The sequence below is a fragment of the Diabrotica undecimpunctata genome, chromosome 1 (assembly GCF_040954645.1).
Source record: "Diabrotica undecimpunctata isolate CICGRU chromosome 1, icDiaUnde3, whole genome shotgun sequence".
NCBI classification, from domain to species: domain Eukaryota; kingdom Metazoa; phylum Arthropoda; class Insecta; order Coleoptera; family Chrysomelidae; genus Diabrotica; species Diabrotica undecimpunctata.
The window spans coordinates 112,831,132-112,849,225 of record NC_092803.1 but is presented as its reverse complement, the minus strand read 5'-3'; the positions used below and the strand labels follow the sequence as shown (position 1 = coordinate 112,849,225).

The window sequence follows — 18,094 nt, the reverse complement described above, 5'->3', positions numbered from 1 at the left end:
TAAAGAAAGTACACTATAAATTTTTGATATAGTACATTTTTTTACAGATGTAGGTAACTGATTACATTTAAGGAAGCTTTTAAAAAAGAGCGAGTTCATCGTACTTTTATACATAGTTCTAGGTACATATATGTCATCTAAACCTCGGGTATTATAAGAATGAATACTGTAGTATTTTTATTAATCTAATTTATTGTCTTTATTTATTATCAAAGGTTCTACATTTATAACACTTACAAGTTTATTAGAATATTTATATATTCATTACAGTTTCACACTTATCACTAATAACTAGGACACAACTACTTTAATTTATATCATTTATTTACAATATTTATTTCGGACTAAAAACTCGACTTCATATTCAAAACTAACTGTAACTTAAATAAAAGGTTCCTCTATATTTATACTAATTAACCGTTAGACTAGAATTCCGGCGATTCCCTTCGAACAGACGAGAAGGTCAACCGGACTGGTTTTCATTTGACCTGCTTCTGGAAACTTCGAATCGTAAGAGACCCGTCAGGTATTACCTGGGGTTTCTGCCGGCTGGTGTATGATCTATAAAAGACTTGAATGGAATAGGATTAGAAATATAATGTTTACAGTTAAATATGAATCATTGCCCCCCTCTTAAAAGATGGTTCCTCCTGGAACCTTATCGGGACTGGAACTGGAACGGTATGCTGGTATCGGCAACTGGACCCTCTTTTACAGCTTCCAGTTGTATAAAAATGGCAAGGGACGGTTTTCTCTTCGCACCAGTAACTATGCGGATTGCAACAGACTAACACCTGGACTTCGGTGTCTTTAAAGATCTCCTCCACCATACTTCCGATAACCCCCCAATCTAATTGGCGGCACTCTAACTTTGGCATAGCTAACTTTTGCACGTCGGACTCTAGTACGTGCCCTCTTAATTGAAGTAAGGCTTCCCATACATCTCGGTAGGTAGGTTGGTCACGGGCAGTGTCTTTTGTTACCAGGTAGAAAAGGTAACGTGATGCATCTTGGAGTTTCAAGGCTTTCCCGGGAGCTGGTACTTGGCATTGAAGTTCTGCAACTCGACCGAACTTCTTTCGAAAGACGGATGCCAACCCTGGTGCGTCTTTGATACTGGCCGGGATGGTAAGGGCCAGCGAGTAGTCATCGGGAAGCGCGAGCAGATCTTGCTTTTCTTCAGTGGTAACACCATGTCTTGCTTTACCGGTACCTCCGTAGGCCCCCATGAATTCCTCAAACGTGAGGTCAGACACATCTTGGACTTGGTTTACTCACTTCTTCATCTACGTCGTAGTCACCTTTGAAAGACGCCAGCCGGTTATGGTGTACTATCATCGGCTTTCCCCTCGGAATCTTGCTTATTCGGTAGATGAAATCGTTGAACTTCTCCATAAGTAGGTATGGACCTTCCCAAAATTCTGCAACTTGGGAGAACAACCTTTTCGCTTCTGGGATCTGGGATCTTGAGATTTGCCAATACTCTATCTCTATCTGGCTCTATCTGCCGGATAGAGCCAGACTTTGTCGTTCTTCTTAAAGCAACCCTTTTCGGCTTGTGTATCGTACCGTTTCTTCATTCGGTCGCTAGCGATCTGAAGGTGGGAACGGACCAACTCATGTACATCGTCCATTCTTCTTCGTAATTCGATCACATAATCTTCACCTGCTACATCTTCTCCAGGTCGACACCCGGATCACCAACTGTCTTCTCTTCTCTGAACCGTCATCATTTTCCAGTACTCATTTGAGCAAGCCATCTTCCAGGATAAATGAGTCCCACTGGGCCCAATACGTCTTAACTACTGAGCATAGGTTTGATATTTCTTGCCAAGGTGGTCGACGGTTTTCCTCCTTCCATTTTCGAATTTTCTGGACAACTGGATCTCTCTCTTGTTCTTCCTTTATCTTGGTAGGCGTCCAGTCGTCGTTGACCATCGTTGTTCTTAGCACTGCTGCTTCCTTGGATTCCGTTTTGTTGCAGTGGGAACACTCTGCTGGACATGGCCTTCTGGAAAGAGAATCAGCGTTTCTGTGGCTAACTCCGGCCCGGTGCTCAATCTTGAAATCGTATTCTTGGAATCGTTCGATCCATCTGGCTATCTGACCTCTGGATTCTTAAACAACATCAACCACTTAAGGGCGGCATGGTCGGTTCGGATTAAAAACTTCCTTCCATAGAGGTATTGATAGAAGTGCTCTACTGATTTCACTACTGCTAGAAATTCTCTTCTCGTGACGCAATAATTCCGCTCAGGTTTTGAAAGAACTTTACTAAAATATCCAAGGACTCGTTCCTGTCCTCCTTGAAATTGAGACAGCACTCCTCCAATTCCCACATTACTTGCATCTGTATCTAAGATGAACACTCCTTCTGGCAGCCGATACCCTAAAATTGGTGCTGTGATTAAATGCTTTTTTAAGGTCTCAAAGGCATTTTGGCAGTCTGTATCCCAGCGGTAGTCTCTTGCTTCCTCTGTAAGTCGCGTTAATGGCTTAGCGATATCTGCAAACTTCTTAATAAACTTCCGGTAGTAAGTACATAGTCCAAGAAAACTTCTCACTTGATGTTTGTCCGTTGGTACTGGCCATTCCTTAATGAAATCGATTTTTCCCTTATCCACGGCTACTCCTTCTTTACTGACTATATGACCCAGATAATTGACTTTACCTTGAAATAGCTGGCACTTCTTGGGGTTTAACATCAATATATAATAAGTAGATTAAAAACGTTTTCTAAATTCTTCAGATGGTCTTCAAATGTCTCCCCCAAGAGAGATTATGTCATCCAGGTAAACCAGGCATATTTTCCAAGATAATCCTCTCAACACATTTTCCATAAGCCTCTCAAATGTCGCAGGAGCATTACAAAGTCCAAATGGCATAACGTTGAATTGCCACAATCCAGGTCCTGTGGTGAAGGCTGTCTTCTCTTTATCTACTGGGTCCATTTCTACCTGCCAGTATCCAGACTTCAAATCCAAAGTAGAAAACAACTTACTTCCAGCCAATGTGTCCAATGTATCCTCGATCCGAGGCAGAGGATAACTATCTTTCTTGGTAACGTTGTTCAGCAAACGGTAATCCACACAGGACCTCGTCGTTCCGTCTTTCTTCTTAACCAGGACCACCGGAGAGGCCCATGGGCTCGTAGAAGATTATATCACCCCGTCTTTCTTCATTTCCTGAACAATTGTTTCAGCTTCCTCTCTTTTCGCCTGTGGTAATCGTCGAGCTGTTTGACGAATTGGCTTAGCATTACCATTATCAATTTTATGCTTAACAACGGTAGTTCTTCCCGTCTTTCCTCCTTTCAGTACGAAAATATCACGATACTGCCGAAGAAATTCCCTTAATTTTCTTTTCTCCATCTGATTTAGAGACTGTCCTGCAACTGCAACCATTTGATCGAATTTGCCGTCGGAATTATCAGATGTTGTCGCCTGGCGGATTATGGATGTCACAGGTACACAAGTTCCTACTTTTGTCTCTTTCTTGATGGTCACTGAGTAGTCGTTGACATTGATAAGTCTTACAGGAATTTCTTTAGCCGAAGGTACCAATTCCTTTCCAATTATGATTCCACGGCCAACCTCGTCGTCATGGTTCCAAGGCTCCATCATAACAGGTGTCCCTTCGTCCACAATTCCCTGTAGCCGCGCTACTATAATTGTCGTGTCGCTTCTCGCAGGCACGACTGTATCTTCTTTAATGGCTGCTTGCACAGTGTTGTCATCATGTGGATGAAGAAATACCTCCTCGTTGCCAACTTTGATTACCTTATTCTTAAAATCCAATTGGAATCCATGCATATTCATTACGTTCATTCCTAATATAACATCCTCTTCGATGTCACCAACTATAACAGTATGGACGAACTTTTCTGCTCCAATTCCTAATTGTACCTGGATTTCTCCATGAATGTTTGCATTTTCACCTGTAGCGGTCCGAAGTCGCAACCTCGTTGGTGACAGTTTCTTACGGCTGTTTATAACTGTCGGGCGTATAATGGTTCTGGTCGCTCCGGTATCCACCAACAACGTATGCCTTCTACCATTTATTTCTCCATCTACATATACACTATCTTCACGACATTTCAAAGAAGCTATTAGTATGAGAGGGTCTTTGGAAAAGTTCCGGGTCGAAGCTGCCCCCCTAAGGCCGACTCGTTCTAGTTTTCCTGATGGTGAGTGTCTTGATTTTATGGTCTTCGTTTTCTTGCATGTAATACTTTTCATCACATTAACGAGCTGGTCAAGTTTATCTTCATCTCCTTCCTCTTATACAGTCCCAACTTTACTGTAACCGCCAGAGGCCTGTGTAGCTGACTCGTATTCTAGGGCGGCGGATAAGACATTAATCAGCGTCTTGTGACGAGCTAGTCGCAGTGTTCTCTGCATTTCATGATCACGAAGACCATCAATAAACATTTGAACGGCCAATTTTTCGATCACGTCTTCGGGAACTGTTGGATAAGCATATCGTACTAATCTGGCAATATCTACCTCATATTCTTGAAGAGCCTCATCTTTTTTTTTGTCTTCGATTTTTAAGCTGCGAGTGATATACATGCTTCAAATGTTCTTGGCCATATCGTATATTGAACCTCTTCTTAAGTTGTTCGAAATCATCCGTCTCCTCTACGGCTATGGTCTGAAGCACGTCTAAGGCATCTCCTCGAAGAGCGATAGTCAGGTTTACAGCCTTTTCTTTTTCAGACCATCCATCCGCTCTTGCGGCTGATTGGAACTGTTTCATGTAGTTGTTCCATGATGATTTTCCGTCGAAAGTTGGGACTTTAACATGAACAGAACCTCCACTTCCTTCAAATTTCGGCCGTGTTTCCAACTTACATTTCGTTTTGTCTTCTTTTGTCTCTGCTGTAATTGGCTTGTATCCTCTCTCTGCTGTCCCTGTTTCCTCCATCTTCCTTTCCATCTCTTTCCATATCTTTTCTTCGAAGGCCAACATATCGGCAGCAACTTGGTTTTTTAACGAAGACATTCTATCGTCGAGGGCAGACATCTCAGAAGTGACTTTAGAGATTTCCAAAGAGATGTTAGCAGAGACTTTGCTTTCCAGAGAAGAAATCTCGTTAGAAACTTTGTCTTCCAAAGAAGCGATGTCGCCGGAAACTTTGTTCTCTAATGATGCGATGTCACCAGAAACTTTGTTCTCTAATGATGCGATGTCACCAGAAACTTTGGCCACATCGGAAGAAACTTTCGAAATCGACGAGATAACAGTAGCATGTTTGTCTTCAAATATATAAGTTTCTGGGTCCAACCCTCCTTCCTGCAAAGCGTTCTTTAGTCGTTGGACTAACTCAGCCTTTTTTCCAGTAGAAGCTAATTCTCTGTCCTCGAGATGTCTTCTTAAATTCGTAACTGTGAGCTCATAAATCGTCGTCATTTTCACAATTTATTTTATATTTTACTTCTGACACCATTTGTTATGTTTTTATTATTCTAATTGTTTTTATTTATTATTAAAGGTTACCTACACTTACAACACTTATAAGTTGATTTAAAGTCTTTATTTGAACAATATAACTAATTTATCTTACACTTAATAATTATATAATTTATCTACATTTACGTTACATTTTTAAAACTCGACGCGATGTTCAAAAACTAACTGTTCTGTTTACAACAAATTTCCTCTTTAAATATAAAATGCAGTTATTCGAGAATCACGGCGATCCCCCATCGAAGAGCCCAGAAGGTCACCCATGCTGGTTTTATTCGGCCTGCCTCTGGAAATTTCGAATCGTGTGTGACTCATCAGAATTCCGGTAAACAGGTCTTTCAACTGAGCGCCGAAATTACTAGAAATAGAAAAGAATTAGTCATAATATACTTACAGTTTTATACGCCATAATATTTATTGTAACAATAGACTAACGGCCGGTTTCCGAAACGTTATTCAAATCTCCAATCATGTAATCAAGTATCAAATTTGATCAATTGTTAACAAGGGACAGGTTTCCGTAACGAAAATTATGGTAAAATTACGTGATCACCGATTGTAATCGTTTATTATTTCTGTACGAATTGTTCTTTATCTTGCTCTAAATTAAGAAAGTAATGTTGCTGTTTCACTTTACCATTATTCCTGTTTATGTGTAATCTGCATTCTGAAAATCAACAAACAAACATAACCTAACTAACTTATAATTTTGTGTCGTTCGTTAATGTTTACCAATTTGTCATTTATCATCTTTAATTCTTAAAATGAACCTTTTTAACAATATTTTTGGGTTCTTTCTAAACAACATCTTTCTATAAAACACCTTAGGTTTATGTATCTTACAACGTAACCAAAGATTTTATTTTATTTACTTACAACCATTGGTACATAACCAAAGATTATAAGATTAATCGTCCAAAAATCTCAGATTACCTGACAAGCTAGTATGACAGAAGTTTGACATAGATAAAACGATAATTAGCGTTTCGGAAACCCAAAATACTTCTGACAGGCTGTTAATAATCGATTATTGGCTTGTTAGATTAGTTAATGTGTGTTATGTGATTGAAGTTTGATCGATGTTTCTGCAACTTAAAATGCATTTAATCGACTGTTAACAGTAGATTACCTAATTTTGATAATGATCAGCCTTTCGGAAACCGGCTGTAAAAGTGGGTCATGTGGATACAACTACAAGTAGAAAATACTAGGGCAGGTCGTCAGATAAACTTGCCGAAAACGGAATACCTCATAATAATAAAAGAAAAGATAGACGATTTACATATGAATGGCTATGTAATAATATAAGAGAAAGCTAAATATAAGTAAATACCCGGAGTTTACAATAACGGAGATAGCGTTAACAGAAGAAGCGATTAAACAAAGTCTAGAACAAACAAACAGTCAAACAGTTATTACTTAGTATTATAATAGGTCCATTTGAAAGGTATTACCAACCAATAGCAAATCCAAGCTATATTCTACTTTGTGAGAGTCTACTTATTAGTTTAAAACTATAAAATAAGAATTGCCAGAGTTTATGATCGGTGGTAGCTTAGCGATCGGCGAATATAAGCTCATAATTTGTAAAAAACGTACAAAATGACACTCAATGACCATTAAATTGGAATAATCAATTCGCTGCCTGTTTCTGAGGTTTTACTTCGCTGTTAATCAATCAAACGTTAGCCATTCTGACTGATAACTCCCATATTGTCTTCTTGCTTTTCCATCTTACTATGTATCTGGAATATCCTCTGATATTCTTTCTTATACAGTCCCATCTGTCTCTCCGAATATAGATGTTCTTTATGTTCATCTAAATATCTAGGGTCGTTTGGCCTAGTAGGTCTTTCCGTTCTGTCACATAAAATGTGCTTGTACCTTCTTTTGCGTATACCCTAGATTTAGAATAAATGAAAACCTACCTATTATATCAATTTCGGAGCTACGTTTGTTTCCTGATTCGGTTCTAAAAAGACTGGCAGTGGCAACATTTTCGCTCAGAATGGATTACACAGTCTTTTAAATGCTTTTTGAATATTTATTTATTGAGAAATTTGGTCTTCAATATATTATTATCCTCATCTATAGTATGAATTCCTTATATAAATACCTGGTTTGTGATTCAAAATAAATAATTAAATCATAAACAAAGTTTAAAAAGCATTTTTCATTTTATTTGTGTACAAATGTAAAATAATCTGTGGCCATAATTTATTTGATAAACGTATATATTTATATTATCAGTAAAATGGATTTGAGAAACCCATAATTTAGATAAATGGTTTAGATATTTATAAAAATGTTCACTTTTTAAAATATGTTTTGCCGTCTTATACTGGTATGTATTAACGACCATTAAAAAACAATTTTTGGAAAATACAGCTGATAAGGTTGACCCCTCATCTAAACCGATATGTTTTTATATAACTTTTTAGCTTATGTTTAATAATAATAAAAGGCGAAAATAGATATTATTTTAATATATTTTTATTATAAGAAAAATTATACTTAAATGTATTGTTTTATAATGATACAAGATTAAAATAGTTTTCTATAGCTTTTGCCGAATCCATAAACATTTATATAAAAGCGGGTTATCACAAACGCTGAAACCAACTTATTATTTATTCGGTTTTCGTATTTTCACGTGGCATTAAATCCTCGGACACATAACTGATCCAAGGACACTTGAAATCTATTCAAATCAAATTTGACAGAATAATTATGTGGCATTTATCAAGCAATTGATGGTTTGCCTTTGTGGCTTATGGCGGTCATCTTATTGAAACTATGGCTTCTTTTTATTGCGCCGTCCCCCTTCGAAGTTTGACGATCCAATTAACTATAGTTAAACACGAAGATTTCGAGTGATATTGTGCCGAGGCATCGATATAGATTCTTGAGCCAGGAATTTTATTTTCTTCCTATTGACCTTTTCCCCTGAATTTTTGCTTGATGCCGGTCAACCGAAATAATTCATATCTATCCCCTCTCATTTGGTAACAGATGTACAATAGCTTACACGCTTTGATCTTTGGCATCAGCTCTTTGTTCTTCTGCATTCTGTTTAGAACTTGGATGTTAGGTACTCATTTGGTCCTGAAAATTCGTCGTATTCTCCTATACAGGTAGATTTCAAAAGCTTCGATTCTCTTTTCTAGCGAAGAGGGTCCAGTTCTCTCGGCCGTAGAGAAGGATTAGGAACACCTAACAGCGTAGCATTCGAATTGTAAGTCTTAGTTCCTGATGAAGAAATTGATCTTGTGTATTCGGAGGCTGTTGTGTATTCGGAGTGTGTATTTGTACTTTCAATAAAACCATAAGTATACCCTAGGAAACTTATGGTTTTCAGTTCAGTGATAGACCTAGCTACATTCTTCAATATCGTCTATAAGGTGCTGGAGTTCAAGCAGGCTGCTGACAATGACTATCAAAATCTTTGTGATAGTTTAAGAATCGGACGTATATTTCATGTACCGTTCAGTGTAACTATATTGAGCGAGAATAGAGCCTCTAGAGTTCTATATCCGTTTCTGAAGCCAAATTGAACGTCGTCGACTTGTTCATATATCTTGTATATGCGGGTGCGTTTGACTTTTATGAAGGTTATGAATATATTATCCATTTCTCTAGGGTCGCTTTGGTCATTCGTTGTTAAATAGTTTGATAAAGTATTCTTTCCAGCGCTTTAATTTTCTTCTGCTCCCACAGAGATTTTGTTGTTACTGTCTTTCAGTATTCCGCTGTTTTTTTTTGCTGTCTATTATTTTGCTTATCTTTTTATGAACATTGGAAGTCGTATTGTTGTTGCAGTTGCAAAAGTTCATCATCTTGGTGCTACAGCCCTTAGAGGGCCTCGACCTTCTCAAGCTTTCTACGACATTCTATTCTGTCCCTCGCTTGAATTTTCCAGTTGCCGACTCCGATCTTCTCGGCATCTTGTGTTACCCCGTCCATCCACCTCAGCTTTGGTCTACCCCGTCTTCTCATTCCCACGGGTTGCGCTGTTAGAATCTTTTTATCATGTTTGACTCAGGGGCCCGGGCTACATGTCCTGCCCACTAAGGCGGTTTTGCTTAATTATAGTGGTAATATCTTTACACCAAACGTATGCTTGTAGATAATCTGCAGTTCAAAGTTGTATCTACACCTCCATATTCCGTTCTCACAGACCGCTCCGAATATCTTGCGTAGCACCTTTCTTTCAAAAATGGATAGAGCGGAGTCATCTGTTTTCGTTAGCGTCCATGCCTCTGATCCATATGTGAGAACGGGGACTATCAGTGTTCTATACGGCCTTATACGAGTTTTTTGAGACAGACGTTTGTTAGCTAAGTACTTTGATAGACAACACCTGTCTGCAATTATTATTCGCCTTTTTATTTCCTCAGATGTGTTATTATTGGGGTTAACCGATGTCCCTAGATATATGAACTCTTTGACTGCTTCGAAGTTTTGGTCATTGATGATTAAATTTGTGTCAGCATTTCCAGCTCTTGTGTTTGTGTTAGTCGCCATGAATTTGGTTTTATTTTGAATTATCTGTAACCCCATTCGTTCTGCTGCTGCTACTAGCTCGGTTAGGATTTCCGCAGTTCTCGCCCTAGTTCTTGTTATAATGTCCACATCGTCTGCATATGCTAGAATGTCATAAATTAAGTTAGAAAAGATTAAATAGAAAAGGATCCTTTTCTAACTTGGCTGCACCGTACTGAAGATGAACAATAGGCAGAAATACTTATATACGGTTGCCTTCCATCGATATACCTTTTGGTTTTCTGTTTTCCGAGACATGCGATTGCATTTTACTTTTATTATTCACTCGCATTATCCTTTTCCATATATATATATATATATATATATATATATATATATATATATATATATATATATATATATATATATATATATATATATATATATATATATGTAATAAATATAAGTTATGCTATGCGTACTATTGTACTATAGGAAACTATATTAATATTAGCATTCTTTTCGAAAAAAAAATCCTTTTAATATTTTGAAATCTTTAATTTAATTACAGATCCCACCACCACCACCCCGTCCAAATTTCGATGCTTCTCGTGAAAAGTTACAACGCTTAGGTGAAGGGGAAGGTACCATGACCAAAGAGGAATTTACAAAAATGAAACAAGAATTAGAGGCGTAAGTATTGTAGTCAAAAACATACATTTTTGCATATTTATTATGACGTTTTCATGTCATTCTCTGTTGGATATTTACAGCCGGAAAAATGAAAGATTACCCATGAAGATCATATCAATCACTTATTTTGTATTTGCTGTCTTTTTCTATAAATAACAAATGTTTGTTATAGAAAAAGCCAGCAAATACAAAATAAGTGATTGATATGATCGTTTATGGGTAATCTTTCATTTTTCTGACTGTATATTTCTACATTTTACAATCTTGTGACCTCTGATTATAAGGGTGTAGAAAAATTTATTGGCAAACGATTCATAAACACATGTGGGCAAAATAATAAGAAGAATCTAAATATATTAAACAGTTTTTACCAGCACAAAGAAATACACAAATGTACATGGACGGCAATGGACGCAGAACAAATGAAAAATTATCATTTTATTTGTAGTAACTCCATATTTAAATTAACAGTCCAAATACTCTGTTTTTGTTTTCTTTACGTCTTTAATTTTTAAACCTTTTTCCTCACGAGCTTGTCTCCGCTATTCCAATCTTTGTTCTAAATCCCTTTCAGTATTTTCTACTAACCCTATATAGAGAGAGGGGGAGGGAGAGAGAAAGAGAGTTAAGTATTATAAATCTTGAAAAAAACGTGTGGCATTAAATATAACATAACTTAAAGGCAGTCGCAATTTAAAGTCTGAAAGGCACTTTTGATTTTAAATTATCATCAGCACAAAAATTATTTATTGAAACCGTACGTCCGTTGACATAACTGTAAATTCTATCTATTCTGTTCTTAAACAAGTTGATAAGTGAACGAAGTTTTTTAAATCTTCCTATTGTTTATGTTGCACCCAGTAGTCCGAGATTAAATAATAGTATATTGAAAATGATTTCCGAGCTAGAAGTTGAAAAGTCAAATAAAATACATGTTTCTAGTTACATCTGTGGTTCAATTAAAAAAAAATATATAATTAAAAAGTAAAATATCACAAAAAATAGTTTCGGAAACATTTTTGCGTCTAATGCAGTAATTGTGCAAGTCCACTCCTGCTCAAATTTTTAAAGGCTGCTTTTCCTCATGGACATTTTTGCACCATTCAGCAATCGGCGTAAGAAAATAATTGTAGTATATAGCATTTATTCTCATTAAATGTTCATTTGTTGACAACCCTCATCTGTCAAAAAAATGCATTCACACAAGCATGCAAAAATTTGGGCCGATTTTCGGTTCAAACTAAAAGATTCCATTTTAATGTTGAAGGAAGGTACATATATTCTAGTAGATACATCATCATCATAAGTGGCTCGACAATCCGTTGTGAATCTTGGCCTGCTCACAAAGAAGTCGCCACTACTGTCGATTCCTGGTAATTTCCCTCCATCTTCTAACCCTTAGAATCTGTAGGTCTTCTTCCACATCATCAATCCATCTCATTCGTGGTCGTCCTCTGCTTCTTGTGCCCTCTGGTTTTGAAAATGTTAATCTCTTTGTGTATTCGTAATCTGACATCCTAGCAATGTGTCCAGCCCATCTAAGTCTCTGCACTTTAACGAATTTCACAATATCTGGATCGGTGTATAACTGATATAGTTCAAAGTTATATCTTCGACGCCATAGCCCATTTTCATTTACTGCCCCAAAAATCTTTCTAAGAATTTTTCTCTCAAAAATACCGAGAAGTCTTTTATCATTTTGAGATAAGGTCCATGTTTCAGCCCCATATATCAAAACCGGTCTTATTAAGGTCCTGTATATATTAAGCTTTACTGCACGTTTTATATTTTTATTTTTTAAATGTTTCTGGAGACCGTGAACAGTTCTGTTTGCTATTGCTATGCGTCTTTTTATTTCGTCGCTTGTCGTGTTTGTTACGTTTACTAGCGATCCAAGATATGTTAATTCTTGAACTTGCTCAAAGGTATGGTTGTTAATTTGAATTCTTTGTTGGATATTTTGAGGGTTTTTAGAAACCAACATATATTTGATTTTTTCCTCGTTTACCACAAGTCCTAATTCACTTGCTGCGTCCGCAAGCCTTGTAAAACACTGCACCATGTCTCTCATACTTCTACCTACTATAACAGTAGATACATCATAGAATTAAAAAACATCAAAATAACAGCGTGTTTAAACATGTTTATGACTGTTTATTTAAACAATAATACTGTTTAAATACTTTTTTTTCTTTTAGGGAATATCTCGCCACCTTCAAAAAAACGGTTGCGATGCACGAAGTATTCCTCACTCGATTAGCTAGCCATTCCATATTTAGAGAAGACCAACACCTTCACGTTTTTCTCGAATATGATCAAGATTTGTGTGCCCGTCCTAAAGGGAAGCTCCAGCAGTTGGGAGGTCTCATAAAGTCAGTAGGAACCACCACTGATCAGTATTACCTAAACGCTACAGTTAGAGATGTGAACGATTTCTTTGAACAGCAGATGAACTCGTTAACGGAGTACCACAATCAGTTAAAGGATGCAACTTATCGGACTGATAAGATGACTGAAAAGCACAAAGAACTAGCCGATAGCTATATTAAAATATCCGGGGGATTAATTCAACTAGCCAACAGTGATAACGGAAGACTAGATAAATATTTGTCGAGGGTATCTGATACATTCGAAAAGGTTAGGAAATTAGAAAGTCGAGTGGCTAGCGATCAGGATCTAAAGTTGGCCGATACGCTTCGATACTATATGAGGGACAGCCAAGCTGCTCGAGCTCTTCTGGTGCGCCGACTTAGGTGTTTGGCAAATTACGAAAATGCCAACAAAACTCTCGAAAAAGCTCGTCATAAAAATAAGGAAATTCACGCGGTAAGTTTTTTTTATTGGTAACCACAATGACGAAATGAAAATAAAGTAAAATGTTGGTTGTTAAAAAGAATTTTATAATCCGTAACACTTTGTTTATAAATAATATAAAATGATAGTTATAGGGGGACAATGAGATCACTAGGTGAAAGGTAGCATGTTGTCCATGAATAAGGAACTTTGAAGCTGTTTCAAAATCTAATACGGTCCGTGTTTTCCTCTATTTCATTATGTTCTTGTTGTTTCCAAGGATATATTACAAGTACAGGTACAAGTAGTTTAAATGAGTGGTGAATTGTTCTGTGATTCGTACCTCTCGCATTTTGATGAGGTTGCTGGTACGACGTATAGGTAATTCCCATTTAATATTTAATTTAATACTTCCAATATTTCAAATATTATGCGAAACTGCAACGAGATGCAAATTAGTGAAAATTTTATAATTACTATATAGAGTATCCTGAGTACCTGATCCTGATTTACACATACCGAAATAGGCGCATACAATTTATACGATATCGAGTTTTCTCAAGATAAAAAGTAATAGAGATATAAGGGTAGAAAAGAAGAAGAAAAAGAATTATTATAGTAACACACAGTCGTGAGAAATCACGACTAACAAGGAAACCCGAAATGAGGCTTAATGCTGTAAAATTACTGGAGAAGATCTGTATGATGATAGAGTCTAGAGATGGTAGGAATGTGAATTCATGGGAGCCAAGTATGAAATAATATACAACATTAAAATCATACATCTGAAAATTTATGATCATTTACAGAGAATGGCAGATGAGAAAATATCTTAACAAATACTGTTTTGAAAGCCAAGGGAACATAGAAAAAGAGAACGATTAAGTCTATCCAGACTGGCTAAAAGAAATTAATCGTAAAAAATACGAGAGAGAGAAAATGTGAAAACTGGTAAGGAGTTTAATGATTAATTTCAAGTTTGTTAATCTATTTTCTTGTGCGATTTTTAAAGTAATTACTATTTAAATGGGAATAAGCCACAATTAAAGGTTAAAGTAAGTTTATTAACGTTTCAATTTCCATTTCTGAAATAGTTACTCAAAATACAAACCAATTTGTTAATTGAGACCAACATTTTACTTTCATATGATCGTTCACATATCCATTGCTTAATAGACTTTGATTATTAGTGCCATTTAATTTATGTGTGAATTAAATTTATTTATAAATTTTATATTTTGTTTTCATGCAACTGTTTGGCAGGCACCTGAAATACAAGAGGTATGGGATATTAACTTAAAATTTGCATTTGCACAGAAAGCATGCCTACTTTTTCTGTTACTAGCAAACTGAAATATTTACTTTCTTTTTCACTAGTCACTATATTATTTTGTACTATATAATGTGTCTGTAACTCTTTCAAAAATTCATTTATAATTTAGTAATTTATTTTTAGGAAAAACGCTTTCAATAACATATAATTAAAAGGACTATCTTTTAATTTATTAAAAACTATCACGGGGCATTTCAATTGAAATGTCTATTTGTATGATTTGGTATGCTCGGTCCATCGTTTCTTTGCACGTGCACCATTTATACGAGTTAAATCAAGATGTTTTAAGTCGAAAGTATACTATCGATGATATATGTAAGAATTAAGAAATGACTAATATCTCAGTAAACGTTGTTGAAGTTGTTATATAATGTAACTTTTGAATTTTGAAACTCGATTATATATAACTCGATTTTGAAAAACGGATTTAGGTTTACAAATGTTATTTTTAGATTTTTGCAAATATACAGGCATTCCAAAAATGACGTTTATCAGAATTATAGGAGTTCCTTTCCTTACTGATGGGCAAATTGGTGGGTTATAAATAAAAAACGGAATACCGATTCAGTAAAAATTGTTGACACGGACGTTTTGATTTATTTAAAATCTTGATTAGTGCACTTAGATCTTCTGTTTATTAAGTGTTATAGCATTTCAAAAAATTGTCCCTAAAGTTTCACACAAAATTCAAATTTGTTACACCCATGAATAAAAGATCATTATCGACTGTGAAATTTCAAACTCAATAAACAAGCCATATGTAGATGTCGGTTCAATTGAGTCTATACGAAGCCATGTTAGAGTAGCTTCCTAAGATAGAAAAGATTTATTTCACGTTCAGAGCGATTGCGAAAGCCGTTCTGATGAGGCCTATTAGGCCGAAATACATATAAGTGGATGCGCAAGCGCCCTGTACGTGAAATCAAATCTTGACTGTCTTTTCCTTTTTATTTCGATATACTCTGTACGAGTACTAGAAACCAATTCGCTAAGAATTTTGCTTAGTTGAGGAGATATGTTGTGGAATGCAATTTTTGGATTCCCCATGTCTCTCTTAACATCTTTATCAACGTCTGTTTTGCCTTGCAATTCTTAGAAGGCACAGATTAAAGCGGAATTCTGGAATTTGGTTTCGAAAATTAGTCTACGATTTTAAATATATTACTTCTTGAACACATGATGATTCCAGTGATTTGCCCTTACTATGAAGAGCTCCCTGCTTTGATCTTAGTCGCCATTTCAGGGAATTGTTAAATGTTTTTATTTATTTGTTACATGAAACTGTGTGATTTTACTTCAAAATGACGCAGGGGCATTCGCGTTGGTTTTGCTTTTTGTCTCCGTATTGTATTCGTGTGGGTCGTCTTTTTCTTTGACAGTAATGTTAGACCTACTTGTCCTTTGAACACAGGAAAAAGTTTGCAGATCCTTTCTAATCGGTGTTCGGACCGCTACCTGAACAGCCAAAATAAGTGCACCGAATTACGGACCGAACGAGATTTTAATGAGTAAGGAAATATTTAAGAATAAAATATTATTTTAGATTTAGTTTATTTTGAGCTGTCTTGAAAGGTAGTCAAAATGAGTGAAATTAAAATGATCTTAAATGAAACTCGTTACTTGTGTTGGATGATTATAAGTATCGTGAAAAAAAAGTGCTTAAAAGTGCTGAAAAGTTTTGGACATGTACGGTAGGAATAAGGGAAAACAGTGATGCTATGAATTCTTTGACAAGAAAAGACATTACCTACGTAAGAAATAATATGTATTACAAGAGACGTCAAATCCAACCGCGTTTACCAACCTGTATTTCCGATGCGAAAGTATAAATATTAAATGCAAATATGTGAACGCTTTTATGTTTATATATTGTTTCTGAAATAGGCAATGAATATCTACGATTATTGGGATTCGTACTTTTAATAATATTTTATACCTTCTTGAAGTCTTGGTCCTCAATTCGTGCGATTTTTTCAGGTATAAAAGTAAACCCTTACTTAAAATTTCATTTTGGTCCTCAATTCGTGTCTGCCCTTTCTAATTTATACACATTCAGCACAAGCTGCTGTGATAGAGAATTTATTGGTTTTCTAGGAATATTATAAAAATTGTCTACCAATTCAAAAAATTGTTTGAATATTTTTAAGATTTCTATGTTTGTAATAAACACAACAATGGATAATCTTCGTCTTATAGTGCCGTGTGTGCACCTACAGTGGGTTGGCGAACTATCTTAAAGCCAGACGTCATGCGGCATGCAAAAGCTCGACAGTGTTATTTATTTGGATTACTCTAGGGAAAGATTTTTGGAAGGATAAAACTCGCGGAAAAGAATACTTTGGAAAATTTCTTTAGGTTATTTAATAGTAAGATCTCATATATATTTGTAGCTGCAACTAAAGAAATATTAATGGCACTGACGGGTCCCAAAATTCTGTAAAGTATACCGTCGCCGTATGCAATACCTACAAAGTGACATATCTGTCTAAATTGAGAAATTTACACTCAAAGGCGCATTGGACTGCCGCACCTGCCAGCAACATTCCCATTAGTCTATAAAAATCCATCGCCATAGTTGCAGAAATCTCTAATGTATCATTTGATATTAGAATAAGTAACAAAAGCTATTTTATTTGGTTGTACTGAACATTCCACGCCGAATTATGTATTATAGTTGTTTTAATTTTAATACTTTTGAGATTTCCATTCCATCTATGTACGTTGTTTAGCATGTTTTATATAAAGACAGTCGATTTAGACTCTTTAAGCCAGTGCATGTTTTGTGTATTACATATTCTTCTTTTTAACACGAAATTTATTTGTTTTCATCTCAGACTTTTGTAGTAATAGAAATATAAGCTTTAAGTATTTATTTATACACAGTTTCATATATTTGTTTTTTTTTAAAGCCACTGAAATAGCCAGTAAAAACTGAAGTAATTATCAAAGAAAGGCAATAGTATCTTCTCTAACAACTGCATAACAGTAGCCGGTCTTTGACCAAACAACATGTATTCGGTTTTCAATTTCGTAGAAGCCGCTGATAAATTATAAATTAACATAAATCAAACATTCCACACAATAAAAACAATTTTACACCCCAAACTTTGTTGGTTTGTTCTTGATATATTGCTTGATGTTTAGAGAATCTTTGAATTGGAACTATTTGCTCATCGACATTAGACACTTGTTCGGGATTTAAAAAGTGGCACCCTTCTCTTAGGGTGCAATACAAGGCAGTATTTTCCATAACCGATCGCCATAATTTTTGCCCTTTTCATGTTATTTGTACGTTTAAAAAATCGATTGACTGACATATTTTCA

At 35.8% G+C, this 18,094-nt stretch overlaps 1 protein-coding gene across 4 annotated transcripts in view; it reads left to right on the top strand.

Moving 5' to 3' along the window:
* Nucleotides 1-18,094, top strand: part of Snx6 (sorting nexin 6) — a 51,035-nt gene that overhangs the window by 19,476 nt on the left and 13,465 nt on the right. For 3 of the 4 annotated variants that reach the window (XM_072547006.1, XM_072546999.1, XM_072546996.1), the window contains 3 exons: nt 10,523-10,644; nt 12,843-13,470; nt 14,701-14,718. In XM_072547006.1, coding sequence (XP_072403107.1) covers nt 10,523-10,644; nt 12,843-13,470; nt 14,701-14,718 — 768 coding nt within the window. The remainder of the gene's footprint in view (nt 1-10,522; nt 10,645-12,842; nt 13,471-14,700; nt 14,719-18,094) is intronic. The other variant, XM_072547003.1, reaches the window with a different exon arrangement.